The sequence below is a fragment of the Mustelus asterias genome, chromosome 6, assembly GCF_964213995.1.
Source record: "Mustelus asterias chromosome 6, sMusAst1.hap1.1, whole genome shotgun sequence".
Taxonomy (NCBI): Eukaryota; Metazoa; Chordata; class Chondrichthyes; order Carcharhiniformes; family Triakidae; genus Mustelus; species Mustelus asterias.
The window spans coordinates 64,472,703-64,488,129 of NC_135806.1; the positions used below are offsets into that span (position 1 = coordinate 64,472,703).

At 44.4% G+C, this 15,427-nt stretch overlaps 1 protein-coding gene across 10 annotated transcripts in view; it reads left to right on the forward strand.

The window, feature by feature from the left end:
- agtpbp1 (ATP/GTP binding carboxypeptidase 1) overlaps positions 1–15,427 on the forward strand; it is a 239,741-nt gene that overhangs the window by 114,667 nt on the left and 109,647 nt on the right. For all 10 annotated transcript variants that reach the window (XM_078214458.1, XM_078214452.1, XM_078214454.1 and 7 more), the window contains one exon: positions 2,071–2,187. In XM_078214458.1, coding sequence (XP_078070584.1) covers positions 2,071–2,187 — 117 coding nt within the window. The remainder of the gene's footprint in view (positions 1–2,070; positions 2,188–15,427) is intronic.

Below are 15,427 nucleotides of genomic sequence, written 5' to 3' on the forward strand. Positions count from 1 at the left end.
GCATTTCATTTCAATTCAAGTTTCATTGTCCATTTGGAAATTTATTGTGGATACAATGTAAAATTCTCTGTTGCCACTGTGCAGCACCATCTTACTTGATTGGTGAGTTTTTAAGCACACATTTAGGGTGGAATTCTCCCAAAAAAATTTTAAGTGTTGAATTTGCGTGAAAACTGGCATAATTCATGCTGGTTTTTTCAATGAGTGTTCAGAGAAGAATCTCCCATCCTCTCTGCACTGCAGAAGCCACCAGTATGAATATCATTAAATTTCAGGAGGCGGGGCCTATCTATCCCTGCTGGAGAGGCTGAAATCAGCACGCTGAGAGGGCCACTGCGCATGTGCCAATCTGATCGGCGCATGCGTAGTGACCCTACACTGATGGCCTCCCAATTGCTGGCTAGCCCCGTTGGGGCCTGTAGCCTGACAAAGTGCTGCCCAGATTGCAGTATCTTTCTCTGCAGTACTTGATCAACCTCATCGTTTCCACACCACCCCAAGTAACTAGCCGACCAAAGGATTCACTGATATCTGTTCCACTGCTAATATCCTGTTTCTACCTGATGTTGGCTGGAAAATAAATCTTGTATACACTGGGTCCAGGTTTATAAGGTAAGGAGTAACTCCCTTTCTGTAGAGGTGACCTTTCAGTCTCTGTATGCAGGTGCTGAACACAATGAAGCAGACAGTGCTGAGTTGGTGCTGCCAGCAGTTGGTGCTGAACCAAAATCTGGATCAGGATCCAGCCGTTCTGGTCCCTCCACTTCCATTACCACTTCAGCAACACATGGATAGAGGATTGGCTGACTGGCAGAAGGCAAAGAGTGGGAATTAAAGGGTCCTTTTCAGGATGGTAGTCGGTGACTAGTGGAGTTCCACAGGGGTCAGTGTTGGGACCACAACTTTTCACTTATACATCGGTGATCTGGATGAAGGAACTGAGAGCATTGTGGCTAAGTTTGCAGATGATACAAAGATCAGTGGAGGGACAAGTAGTATTGAAGAGACGGGAAGGTTGCAGAAGGACTTGGACAGGTTAGGAGCGTGGGCAAAGAAATAGCAGATGGAATATAATGTGGGGAAGTGTGAGGTTATGCACTTTGGTCGGAAGAATAGAGGCGTAGACTATTTTCTAAGTGGGAAGAGAATTCAGAAATTGGAAGTGCAAAGAGACTTGGGAGTCATAGTCCAGGGTTTTCTTAAGGTTAACTTGAAGATTGAGTTTGTAGTTAGGAAGGCATATGCAACGTTAGCATTCACTTCAAGAGGACTAGAATACAAAACCAGGGATGTATTGCTGAGGCTTTATAAGGCGCTGGTCAGACTGCATTTGGAGTATTGTGAGCAATGTTTGGTGCCGTATCTAAGGAAGGATGTTCTGGCCCTGGAGCGGGTCCAGAGGAGGTTCACAAGAATGATCCCTGGAATGAAGAGCTTGACATATGAGTAGCGTTTGAGGACTCTGGGTCTGTCCTCGATGGAGTTTAGAAGGATGAGGGGGAGATCTCATTTGAAAATTACAAAATATTGAAAGGCCTAGATAGAGTGGGCTTGGGGAAGGTATTTCCATTAGTAAGTGAGACTAGGATCTGAGGGCGCAGCCTCAGAATAAAGGAAAGACCCTTTAGGACCGAGATGAGGAGGAATCTCTTCAGCCAGAGGGTGGTGAATTCATGGAATTCATTGCCACAGAAGGCTGTGGAGGCCAGGTTATTGAGCATATTTAAGACAGAGATAGAAAGGTTTTGATTGGTGAGGGGATCAAAGGTTACGGGGAAAAGATGGAAGAATGGGGTTGAGAAACTTATCAGCTAAGATTGAATGGCGGAGCAAACTTGATGGCCCAATTCTACTCCTATATCTTATGGTCTAACACAATGATATCAGGCATCACTGAGAGCTTGCGAAAAGTTTCCAGACTCCATAAGCAGAATGTATACTAAAATGCATGGGAGGGAATTGGAGTTGAATGTAAAATTGGCACTGTATCACTGTTTGATGACAGAAACATTTTCAATGTTGGATAGTAAGAAATAAAACTTTTTTGAAATAAAGTTTTCATTCCTGCAGAATGATGATATTGAAACTGATATTAACAAGTTAAAGCCAGTTCATGAATTGGGACGACCAACAGAAGAATTGGAAGTATACAAACAGTTTTTCCCAGAACTCTCAGAAGACTTCCAGGTAAAAAGAAATTCCATATTCTGCAGTTCCAAACTAAGCACTGCAAATCTGTACAGTATCACAGAAATTAACTTTTATGTTTCCTCCCCCTTTGGAGCTGTCAAAGGCAAGTTCTGCACCAGTTCAGTGAAGTTGTATGTTCTACACCAAATGAGGTGGCAGAGACATGAAAAATGAGCAGGGATGATTGCAGTACAGTAGAATGTTTGAGTCAGCAGGCACATTTGTGCACCTGGTTTGTGTTAGCATAAAACCTTTTTAAGCTGCTTTAATATCCATTGTATGAGATCGACACCAATGTTTTGACTCTTGAAATGTGCGCCTCACACAGATGTCTATAAACTGGAGGTAAAATTGCCAGAAATATCTGAAAATAACTCTCAAAATGCTTCCATTTAGCAGATTTCCTGAGCTGTTGTGTTTAGTAAACCAGGGCAGTTCTATGTTTTAAGTTGGTATGAAAATCACATCTTAAGACCTTGGGCCAGTTGTGCTTGACTCAGGTATATAAAAACAACTTTATATTGATATCAGTGAAGTATTTGTATTGCTGATTTCTGAAATATATTTCCCATTCAACTGGTAGCAACCTCTGCAAACCAGATTTGCTACCAGATCTGGCTGCCAGCATTTTGGAGTGCCTATCTGCTGAGTGAGATCTGTGGCTTAGGATGGCAATGTAAAACCCTCAACAAAATAAAAACAGCTAAAAATTGACAACATTTGGCTTGTTAATTGCAATTATTTCCAAATCCATGGACATAACTAAGATGTCAGCTCCCAATGACAACCCAGTTGTCATATCAAAGTGTTATGCTCCAGAACTAGTCGCACTCGTAGCTAACTGTTCCAGTTCATTCCAACATTGGCATCTACCTGACAATGTGGAAAATTGCCCAGATGTGTCTTGTTCACAAAAGGTAGGGAAAATCCAACCCAGCTAGTTACTGTCTTAGCAGCCTACTCCCAGTCATTATCAAAATGATAGAAGGAGTCATCTACAATCCTTTCAAATGGTATTTACTCACCAACCACCTGCTCGCTGACAATCAGTTTAGACCATAGAACATTACAGCGCAGTACAGGCCCTTCGGCCCTCGATGTTGCGCCGACCAGTGGAACCAATCTAAAGCCCCTCTAATCTACACTATTCCAATATCATCCATATGTTTATCCAATAACCATTTGAATGCTCTTAATGTTGACGAGTCCACTACTGCTGCAGGCAGGGCATTCCACGCCCTTACTACTCTCTGAGTAAAGAACCTACCTCTAACATCTGTCCTATATCTCTCACCCCTCAGTTTAAAGCTATGTCCCCTCGTGCTAGCCATCACCACCCGAGGAAAAAGGCTCTCACTATCCACCCTTTCTAATCCTCTGATCATCTTGTATGCCTCTATTAAGTCACCTCTTAACCTTCTTCTCTCTAATGAAAACAACCTCGAGCCCCTCAGCCTTTCCTCATACGATTTTCCCACCATACCAGGCAACATCTGGTAAACCCCCTCTGCACCCTTTCCAACACTTCCACATCTTTCCTATAATACGGCGACCAGAACTGTATGCAATACTCCAAATGCGGCCGCACCAGAGTTTTGTACAGTTGCAGCATGACCTCCTGGCTCTGAAACTCAATCCCTCTACCAACAAAAGCTAACACACCGTATGCCTTCTTAACAACCCTATCAACCTGGGTGCCAACTTTCAGGGATCTATGCACATGGACACCCAGATCCCTCCGTTCATCCACACTACCAAGTATCTTACCATTAGCCCAGTACTCTGTATTCCTGTTACTCCTTCCAAAGTGAATCACCTCACACTTTTCCGCATTAAACTCCATTTGCCACCTCTCAGCCCAGCTCTGCAGCCTATCTATGTCCCTCTGTAACCTGCCACTTCCCTCCGCACTGTCTACAACTCCACCGACTTTAGTGTCATCCGCAAATTTACTAATCCATCCTTCCACGCCCTCATCCAGGTCATTCATAAAAATGACAAACAGCAGTGGCCCCAAAACAGACCCTGCGGCACCACTAGTAACTGAACTCCAGGATGAATATTTCCCATCAACCACCACCCTTTGTTTTCTTACAGCTAGCCAATTCCTGATCCAAACCACTAAATCACCCTCAATCCCATGTGTCTGTATTTTCTGCAAAAGCTTATCATGGGGAACCTTATCAAACGCTTTGCTGAAATCCATATACACCACGTCAACCGCTTTACCCTCATCCACCTCTTTGGTCACCTTCTCAAAGAACTCAATAAGGTTTGTGAGGCACGACCTACCCTTCACAAAACCGTGCTGACTATCCCTAATCAAATTATTCCTTTCTAGGTGATTATAAATCCTATCTCTCATAATCCTTTCCAATACTTTGCCCACAATCGAAGTAAGCTCACGGTCTATAATTACCAGGGTTGTCCCTACTCCCCTTCTTGAACAAGGGGACAACATTTGCTATCCTCCAGTCTTCTGGCACTGTTCCTGTAGACAATGATGACACAAAGATCAAAGCCAAAGGCTCTGCAATCTCCTCCCTAGCCTCCCAGAGAATCCTAGGATAAATCCCATCCGGCCCAGGGGACTTATCTATTTTTACCCTTTCCAGAATTGCTAACACCTCCTCCTTATGAGCATCAATCCCATCCAGTCCAACAGCCTGCATCTCAGTACTCCCCTCGACAACACTGTCCCTCTCCAGTGTGAATACCGACGAAAAATATTCATTTAGTGCCTCTCCTATCTCTTCAGACTCCACGCACAACTTCCCATTACTGTCCTTGACTGGCTCTAATCTTACCCTAGTCATTCTTTTACTCCTGACATACCTATAGAAAGCTTTAGGGTTTTCCTTGATCCTACCTGCCAAAGACTTCTCATGTCCCCTCCTGGCTCTTCTTAACTCTTTCTTTAGGTCCTTCCTGGCTAACTTGTAACTCTCAAGTGCCCTAACTGAGCCTTCACGTCTCATCTTAACATAAGTCTCCTTCTTCCTCTTCACAAGAGATTCAACCTCCTTAGTAAACCACAGTTCCCTCACACGTCTGCTTCCTCCCTGCCTGACAGGTACATATTTATCAAGGACGCGTAGTAGCTGTTCCTTGAACAAGTTCCACATTACAATTGAGCCCATCCCCTGCAGTTTCCTTCCCCAACCTATGGCAGCTGAATCTCACCTAATCGCATCATAATTTCCTTTCCCCCAGCTATAACTCTTGCCCTTTGGTATATACCTATCCTTTTCCATTGCTAAAGTAAACGTAATCGAATTGTGGTCACTGTCACCAAAGTGCTCCCTTACCTCCAAATCTAACACCTGGCCTGGTTCATTACCCAGTACCAAATCCAATGTGGCCTCGCCTCTTGTTGGTCTATCTACATACTGCGTCAGGAAGCCTTCCTGCACACATTGGACAAAAACCGACCCCTCTAAAGTACTCGAACTATAGCTTTTCCAGTCAATATTTGTAAAGTTAAAGTCCCCCAGTACAACTACCCTGTTACTTTTGCTTCTATCCAGAATCATCTTTGCAATCTTTTCCTCTACATCTCTGGAACTTTTCGGAGGTCTATAAAAAAACTCCCAACAGGGTGACCTCTCCTTTCCTGTTTCTAACCTCAGCCCAAACTACCTCAGTAGACGAGTCCTCAACGAATGTCCTTTCTGCCACCGTAATAGAACATAGAACATAGAAAGCCACAGCACAAACAGGCCCTTCGGCCCACAAGTTGCGCCGATCACATCCCCACCTCTAGGCCTATCTATAGCCCTCAATCCCATTAAATCCCATGTACTCATCCAGAAGTCTCTTAAAAGACCCCAACGAGTTTGCCTCCACCACCACCGACGTCAGCCGATTCCACTCACCCACCACCCTCTGAGTGAAAAACTTACCCCTGACATCTCCTCTGTACCTACCCCCCAGCACCTTAAACCTGTGTCCTCTCGTAGCAACCATTTCAGCCCTTGGAAATAGCCTCTGAGAGTCTACCCTATCCAGACCTCTCAACATCTTGTAAACCTCTATCAGGTCACCTCTCATCCTTCGTCTCTCCAGGGAGAAGAGACCAAGCTCCCTCAACCTATCCTCATAAGGCATGCCCCCCAATCCAGGCAACATCCTTGTAAATCTCCTCTGCACCCTTTCAATGGCTTCAACATCTTTCCTGTAATGAGGTGACCAGAACTGCGCGCAGTACTCCAAGTGGGGTCTAACCAGGGTCCTATAAAGCTGCAGCATTATCTTCCGACTCCTAAACTCAATCCCTCGATTAATGAAGGCCAGTACGCCGTACGCCTTCTTGACCGCATCCTCCACCTGCGAGGCCGATTTAAGAGTCCTATGGACCCGGACCCCAAGGTCCTTCTGATCCTCTACACTGCTAAGAATGGTACCCTTCATATTATACTGCTGCTTCATCCCATTGGATCTGCCAAAATGGATCACCACACACTTATCCGGGTTGAAGTCCATCTGCCACTTCTCCGCCCAGTCTTGCATTCTATCTATGTCTCGCTGCAACTTCTGACATCCCTCCAAACTATCCACAACACCACCTACCTTGGTGTCGTCAGCAAACTTACCAACCCATCCCTCCACTTCCTCATCCAGGTCATTTATGAAAATGACAAACAGCAAGGGTCCCAGAACAGATCCCTGGGGCACTCCACTGGTAATACTGTCCTTGACTAACAATGCCACACCTCCCCCTCTTTTACCACCTTCCCTGCACTTAGTGAAACATCTAAACCCCGGAACCTGCAACAACCATTCCTGTCCCTGCTCTATCCATGTCTCCGAGATGGCCACAACATCGAAATCCCAGGTACCAACCCATGCTGCAAGCTCACCCACCTTATTCCGGATGCTCCTGGCGTTGAAGTATACACACTTCAAACCGCCTTCCTGCCTGCCAGTACACTCCTGCGACTCTGAAACCTCATCCATGACCTCACTACTCTCAACCTCCTGTACACCGGAGCTACAATTCAGGTACCCACCCCCCTGTTGAATTAGTTTAAACCCTCCCGAAGAGCATTAGCAAATTTCCCCCCCCAAGATATTGGTACCCCTCTGTTTCAAGTGCAGACCATCCTGTTTGTAGAGCTCCCACCTACCCCAGAAAGAGTCCCAATTGTCCAGGTATCTGAATCCCTCCCTCCTGCACCATCCCTGTAACCACGTGTTCAACTGCTCTCTCTCCCTATTCCTCTCCTCACTATCACGTGGCACAGGTAACAAACCAGAGATAACAACTTTGTTTGTTCTAACCCTAAGCTTCCACGCTAACTCCCTGAATTTCTGCCTTTCATCCTCATCCCTTTTCCTAACTATGTCTTGAGTGCCTATGTGAACCACAACTTGGGGCTGGTCCCCCTCCCCCTTAAGGATTTCGAAAACACGATCCGAGACATCGTGGACTCTGGCTCCTGGGAGGCAACACACCAACCGTGAGTCTCTCTCGTACCCGCAGAATCTCCTATCCGTCCCTTTAACTATGGAGTCCCCAATGACTAATCCTCTCCTCCTCTCCCCCCTTCCCTTCTGAGCCACAAGGACAGACTCTGAGCCAGTGACCTGTACACCATGGCTTACCCCTGCTAAGTCGTCCCACCCAACAGCATCCAAAAGTGTACTATCCCCAATTTCTACTACATTTTTTGTTTCTCCCCCCACTTGGATGGCTCCCTGTATCTTGGTGCTGTGGTCAGTTTGCTCATCCTCCCTTTCCCTACCCTTCTGAGCTGCCGGGCCGGACTCCGGGCCGGAGGCACGGCCACTGTTGCTTCCCCCAGGTAGGCTGCTCCCCCCAACAGTACTTAAACAGGAGTACTTATTTTTAAGGGGCACAGCCACTGGGGTACTCTCTAGTACCTGACCTTTCCCCTTCCCCTTCCTAACCGTGACCCACTTGTCTGTCTCCTGTGGCCCCGGTGTGACCACCTGCCTGTAACTCCTATCTATCACCTCCTCATTCTCCCTAACCAGACGAAGGTCATTGAGCTGCAGTTCCAGTTCCCCAACGCGGTCCCTTAAGAGCCGCAGCTTGACGCACCTGGCGCAGATATGGACATCCGGGAGGCTAGCTGACTCCAGGACCTCCCACATCAGACACTGAGAACAACAAACTGGCCTCACACTCATAATTCCCGCTTTCTTCCAATGACACAGGAAAAACTGTCTAATCCTACCCCACCTCTGCCTGTTTACGCCGAAGCCCGATGAGCCAAAGTCCGTCAGCTCTCACTCTACTTTCCACTCACTCCACTGCCCGCTCCCGACGCTGCCCGCTCAAACTGCTCCAACTGCGCTCCAATCATGGATACAAGACTTGACTTCTGAAACTAAAATGAGAAATGTGATTAAATGAGCAATAAAGCAATATATCTTTCTCAAGATTTCCAAGCAAATGTGGCTACAGGAAACTTTTCTTCAGATTTGAGGTGAACTAATGAAGTGAGAATAATTCACGATTTATATCTTTGAAAATAATATTGTACTGGATGATTGTTTTAAGACACACAAAATGTATAATATGATTGCATAACGCTTTGGTCCACAAATATTTGGACAGCGTGGGGAGGTGTTGACTAATGTAATATGAGCAGGTTCAGGTTTTTGCTTGGCATTCTTATTAACTTGGTTTGAGGTTGTGATCGCAGATGTGAAGTTAAGTGTTTCACTTCAGTGACATTTATGGTAAACTGCCTGAGGGAATATTTTTATTTTTTTTCACCCTTTTCTCCTACTCGCTCAACTTCAACTCGCAGCTTCCAAGAACAAAAGACTTGGAAGTAACAAAAGCTAAAACCTGAATAAAGTGAACAATAGTACTTTTTTTGATCTAAATGTATCTTTCATTTTCTCATTAAATACTTAATAAGATTGAAATGAGCAAAAGTCCTTGGAAAATTGCAAGTCCATCCACTCGGTCCTTTCTTGCTTCATTTATTGCTTAATTACGTTTCTCCTCTAATTCTTCAATGTGGGCAGAAATTAACATCTGATAATTTATATAAATCTTGCATCTAATTTTACTCATTATAGTGGTTGTTAAATAATTGCAAAGCCTTGTAAATGCCATTTGGATGCATTTGCTCATAGTCTGCCAATTTAAGTTTGTAGCAAAGATCTAGGATGACAATCGCATGACTAGAGCAATAATAATCAATATGAGGGAAATCTTAAATTTAAAATTGAAGTGGTTTGTTCATTATTTGAAACACAGAAGATGTATTTTTCCCCATAGCTTCTGTTTAACTACTGTAACTCCAATGTAAACATGGGTTTCTGCTGAACTTCATCAGAATTATGACAGCAAAGTCTCGGAGCATTCACCCCCTTAGATCTGTTACATAGGTAATTTCTCTTCTATAAGTGTGTAGCCATTATCACTCCAGGTGACTTTAGCAAATGCAAGTGCAGGCATTTTATTCTATAATTTCACACCGGCCCATCCATCAGCTAATTGTGATGTTGAAGTGGAAATCAAAATAATGCTATTTGCCAACTGTGGCAGATATTCATTCGTGGGACATGGGCGTCGCTGGCTGGCCAGCATTTATTGCCCATTCCTAGTTGCCCTTGAGAAGGTGCCGGTGAGCTGCTGCCTTGAATCACTGCAGTCCATGTTCTGTGGGTTGACCCACATTGCTGTTAAGGAGGGAATTCCAGGCTTTTGACCCAGCGACTGCGAAGGAACGGCGATTTATTTCCAGGACAGGATGGTGAGTGGCTTGGAGGGGAACTTGCAGGTGGTGATGTTCCCATTTATCTGCTGCCCTTGTCCTTCTAGATGGAAGTGGTCATGGGTTCGGAAGGTGCTGTCTAAGGACCTTTGGTGAATTGCTGCAGTGTATCTTGTAGATGGTGCACACTGCTGCTACTGACTGTCGGTGGTGGAGGGATTGAATGTTTGTAGATGTGGTGCCAATCAAGTGGGCTGCTTTGTCCTGGATGGTGTCAAGCGTTTTGAGTGTTGTTGGAGCTGCACCCATCCAGGCAAGTGGGGAATATTCCATCGCACTCCTGACTTTTAAAGTTTATTTATTATTAGTCACAAGTAAGGCTTACATTAACACTGCAATGAAGTTACTGTGAAATTCCCCTAGTCGCCACACTCCGGCACCTGTTCGGGTCAATGCACCTAACCAGCACATCTTTCAGAATGTAGGAGGAAACTGGAGCACCCAGAGGAAACCCACACAGACACAGGGAGAACATGCAAACGCCACACAGACAGTGACCCAAGCCAGGAATTGAACCCGGGTCCCTGATGCTGTGAAACAGCAGTGCTAATCACTGTGATACCATGCTGCCCCGCCCCATGCCGACTTGTGCCTTTGTAGATGATGGATAGGCTCTGGGGAATCAGGAGGTGAGTTACTCGCTGCAGTATTCCTAGTTTCTGACCTGCTCTTGTAGCCACTGTGTTTATGTTGAGAGTCCAGTTGAGTTTCTGGTCAAGGATAACCCCAAGGGTGTTGACAGTGGGGAATTCAGTGATGATTACACCATTGAATGTTATGGGTGGTGGTTAGAGTGTCTCTTATTGATGATGGTCGTTGCCTGGCATTTGTGTGGCGCGAATGTTATTTGCCGCTTGTCAGCCCCAGCCTGGATATTGTCCAGATCTTATTGCATTTGAACATGGACTGTTTCAGTATCTGAGGAGTCGCGAATGGTGCTGACCATTGTGCAATCATCGGCGAACATCCCCACTTCTAACCTTTATGATGGAGGGAAGGTCATTAATGAAGCAGCTGAAGATTGTTGGGCCTAGGACACTCCCCTGAGGGACTCCTGCAGAGATATCATGGAGCTGAGAAGACTGACCCTTCACAACCACAACCATCTTCCTATGTACTAGGTATGACTCCAGGGAATTGACAAAGGGTCATCTGGACTCAAAACATCAGCTCTTTTCTCTCCTTACAGATGCTGCCAGACCTGCTGAGATTTTCCAGCGTTTTCTCTTTTGGTTTCAGATTCTAACATCTGCAGTAATTTGCTTTTATGACTCCAACCAGCGGAGAGTTTGACCCCAAGGAGCTCGGGCTCCTTGATGCCACACTCGGTCGAATGCGGCCTTGATGTCAAGGGCTGTCACTCTCGCCTCACCTCTTAAAAGAAAGATAACTTTCAGTAGTAAGTCAGTTGCTAACAACAGCTAACAATTATGAGATTAAACAAGTCTCAATCTTGATTTAAACAATCAATTTACTACTTGTAGTAATTTAGGCAAACGTCAGTTTTCCGTCACCAAATATGCTTTATTGTGCAGCAAAGAAAAGGGCTGTGCCTGCGACTTACAACGAGACAGTCTACACCTCGAGACCTACAATAACGGTCCGGATTGAGCAACAGGTTTCAAAAACCCCACTGACCACTTCTCATTATTGGGTGAGCCTCCACTCACTCAATAAGGAAGCTGGTACTCCACGGAGCCCACGGTGAGATCTGTTGATGATCCTTCGTGGCCATCATAACACTACAGGTTCTATTGCTTTGAAATTTATGATTTTAGTCCAGTGCTACCCTGTGTCCCTTCCCACTGGGTTTATTATTATGTGGAACTGACTGTCCTGCTTGTAGCCCGTTTGTGCATCTCTAAGGACAGAAGTTAAGCTACTGTGCCTAACAGGAACAGTACAGATGGCCAGTTAAATCATATAGAATACTTATACTGCGACCTTAATGAATCAGAGCCTGTTCCTGTCTTAACCACACAATTTTCATAATCATGTCAGGTACTCTGCCAAAGGCAGGCAGGAACCTTGGGAAATGAGATCCGATGACACAATTCGGAGCACAACACCATTTTAAAACAAATTGGCAGTCCCGTACCTAGTGTCTAAGCTGCTAATGAAACTTAAAGTGATTGACCCGTTAGCCATAAGAAAATAGTTAAAGAGATGCTCATGAACCTAAGATTAAATGTATCATAGGGACCAAATTGCCTCTTGCTGGTAATTTTTGCCTTCCCTACCCATGGGTGCTTTATTGCTAGTTACATCAGTAGGTTTACATTTATTTATTAGTCACAAATAGGCTTACATTCATGCTGCAATGAGGTTACTGTGGAAATCCCCGAGTCGCCACATTCCGGCGCCTGCTCGGGTACACTGAGGGAGAACTTAGCATGGCCAATTCACCTAACCTATAGAAATGCACCAATCAGATGCATTTCAATGGAGCAATACATGAAGAAATTGGTGCAACATCTAGATCTATTGTGACACTGCAGTTATGGGTCATAGCAAGCTCATAGCATCTACAGGTCAAGAGTCAATCTTTTGGATCTAACCAAAGAGCAGGGCATCAGCCGGTTATTGCAGTTTTTTGCTGGACTATGGGCCATGCTGTTTGCCAGTGCATGTGTAAATCATCACCATGCTTATCCTCTTTGCCACAGGGTTTCTCGTCTGCTACAAAGAACATTCTGTATTATCCAGTCTGCACCTGCAGCTATTAGAATCTATTTTGTGCAGTCTAGAGTGCTGACTCAATGGACAGGATTTTCCAGTTAGTCTCCTGGCGATCACTGCATGCTTGCACTTTTGGAGGCAATGGCCTAGTTGTATTATCGCTAGACTATTAATCCAGAAACTCAGCTAATATTCTGGAGACCCAAGTTCGAATCCCGCCACGGCAGATGGAGGAATTTGAATTCAATAAAAAATATCTGGAATTAAGAATCTACTGATGACCACAAAACCAGTGTCACTTGTCAGAAAAAATCCCATCTGGCTCAGTAATGTCCTTTAGGGAAGGAAATCTGCCATCCTTACCTGGTCTGGCCTACACGTGACTCCATTGCTACAGCAATATGGCTGTTTCTCAACTGTCCTTGGGCAACTAGGGATGGGCAATAAATGCTGGCCAGTGATGCCCATGTCCCACAAATAAAAAAAATACTTCTGATCCTGACTGGAACAACGAAACCTTTGCACAGCAATCCAGGAGCGATCCTGGTGAGGAGGGGCAACACAGTAGATGAGTCCCTTTTTCACAACATGCACTGCCATATTTGGGTAAGTATTTTAAAGGTCTCCAGTTTTTCAACATCATTATTGGGTGAGTGAGTGGATAATCGGGTCAGACGGGTGGTTGATGGCGTGCTTGGCTGTTGCGGGGTAGGATGGGTGCTCGGGGGTGGGTGTTTGAGTCAGGTTGGAAGAGGTGGGTGGTCAGGTGGGAGGGGAATGTGTCATTAGGCTAGCAGGGATTTGGGGGCAGATGGGGGGTGAGGTGGATAGTCAGGTTAAGTCAGGGGTGAGTAGTTGGGTCAGGTGTTGGGGACATGTTAGTTGCGGAGAGTGGTGGGTAGGGTTATGTTGTTACTCTGAGTTGCATCAGAGATTAAACAGTGTGGGAATTCTAAAGTAAGTATCCAGATAAGTCGTGTATCAAACTCAAGTCTCCAACACTTCGGTCAGTGTAAAAGACGAAGGATCTGGGGCAGCAAAAATCAGCCCATCGGAAATTTAAACTTTTCAGGCAGTTGCGATACCTGTGTAGATGTCAGGACTTCCAGTGGGTCAAGATGCACACCAGCAGCTTATTTCAGCGCATCACCACTCCTGATGCCAGAAGGTCTGACCCATTGTGTTAAGTTAGACTGACTTCAGGCTTCTGGCTAACTCTGCTTTCTCTCTGCACACCTCTTCGCTGTGCCAATCATTTTCTTTTTATACCCATGGTAGTTTTGAGGGAATTCGGACACTTACTTGTTCCATCAAAAAAATGATTTTATTAATTGTGTTTCTGGTTGGAGTGAAGCAAACGTAAGTTGATCCATGTTGTTTACTGAACAGATGCATCATCTTGCTGACAACTAAAGTAGTGTTAGTTGAGTGTACATTGGCATAAGGCCAGCCTCTTCTATGGAGTTGATAGCACAATTTAAAGTCACACAGTGCCAAACACAATCAACCACATTTTCACAATACTTGCAAATTGAATAAAGAGTAAGCCCTGTGTGATACCCGATAACCTCCTCGCAACCAACCATAGGTGACATTTTTGGAGGCCTTGGTGAATTTTGGCTACCAACTTCATCAGCAAAATGTGTGGCTGAAATGGGAGGAAAGCAGAAGAGAAGAAAATAAGTAGCTTATCAAAAATAATATCAAGTGTCAATGAGCCATTAATGATTGTTAATCTACTGTTGGTTATTCATAATTCAATCTTGCAAATATGTGCCTAAAATTGAGCTATAAGGCTACCAATGCAGTAAAAGTTTTATTTTGTTCCATTCTTGAGTTGGTAGCAGTTTTTGGTTTGCTTGCTGCCTTCAATGTACATATTGGTCTGGTGTCATTTGGAAAAATAAATTGTTATTGAGAGATCTGTGGCACTATAGGGAAATTTTACATCTAGCTCAAACTTATTTGACCAGTATTTAACTTTACTTGTGGATAAAAATGTTACCTGCTATCTATCAATTTGTAGGCTGGCCTTATTCCTATATCTTGAAACAGTTCCCCTCTACACTCCCCATATTTTGAAATAAGCATTTTAAAATTTTATTTGGAGAATATAGAATCATTGAGTCATAGAGACTTACAGCACAGAAAAGGCTCTTCAGCCCATCATGTCTGTGCCGATCAAAAACAACCACCTAACTGTTCTAATCCCATTTCCAGCACCTGGCCCATCGCCTTGTATGTCTTAGCATCACAAGTGCACATCTAAATACTTAAATGTTATGAAAATAAAACAATGACTCCCTTGCAATGATAGAGTGCATTTACTTCATGAAAAACTGAGCCACTCCCGATTTTCTTCGACCTAGCTTTGCCCTTGTTTTCTGCAGAGGTGGCTGATTTATAGTAATAAGGTTCCTGGAAAAATTGTCCATGGTTGCCATTTTTGACTGTAATCTAGCAACCCATATTCAAATACAAGTCGGAAAGCAAAATATTGCTGATTCTGAAAATTTGAAATAAAAACAAAAATGGCGTGATACTCAGGAGATCAGGCAGGTCTGTGGGGAGAGAAAGAGATTTAACGTTTCAGGTAAATGTCCTTTTATCAAAAACTAGGAAAAGTTACAGATGTGAAAGGTTTCAAGCAGAAACATGGAGAGGGGAAAAGAAAACAAAAAGGAAGGTCTGTAGTGAGGTGGAAGATAGGAAAGATTAAATTACAAAATGATGATGATACGAGGCAAAAAGGGATGAGAATGAGCCAGGTAAAGATACAAAAGCTGAATCTAGAGGAGGTG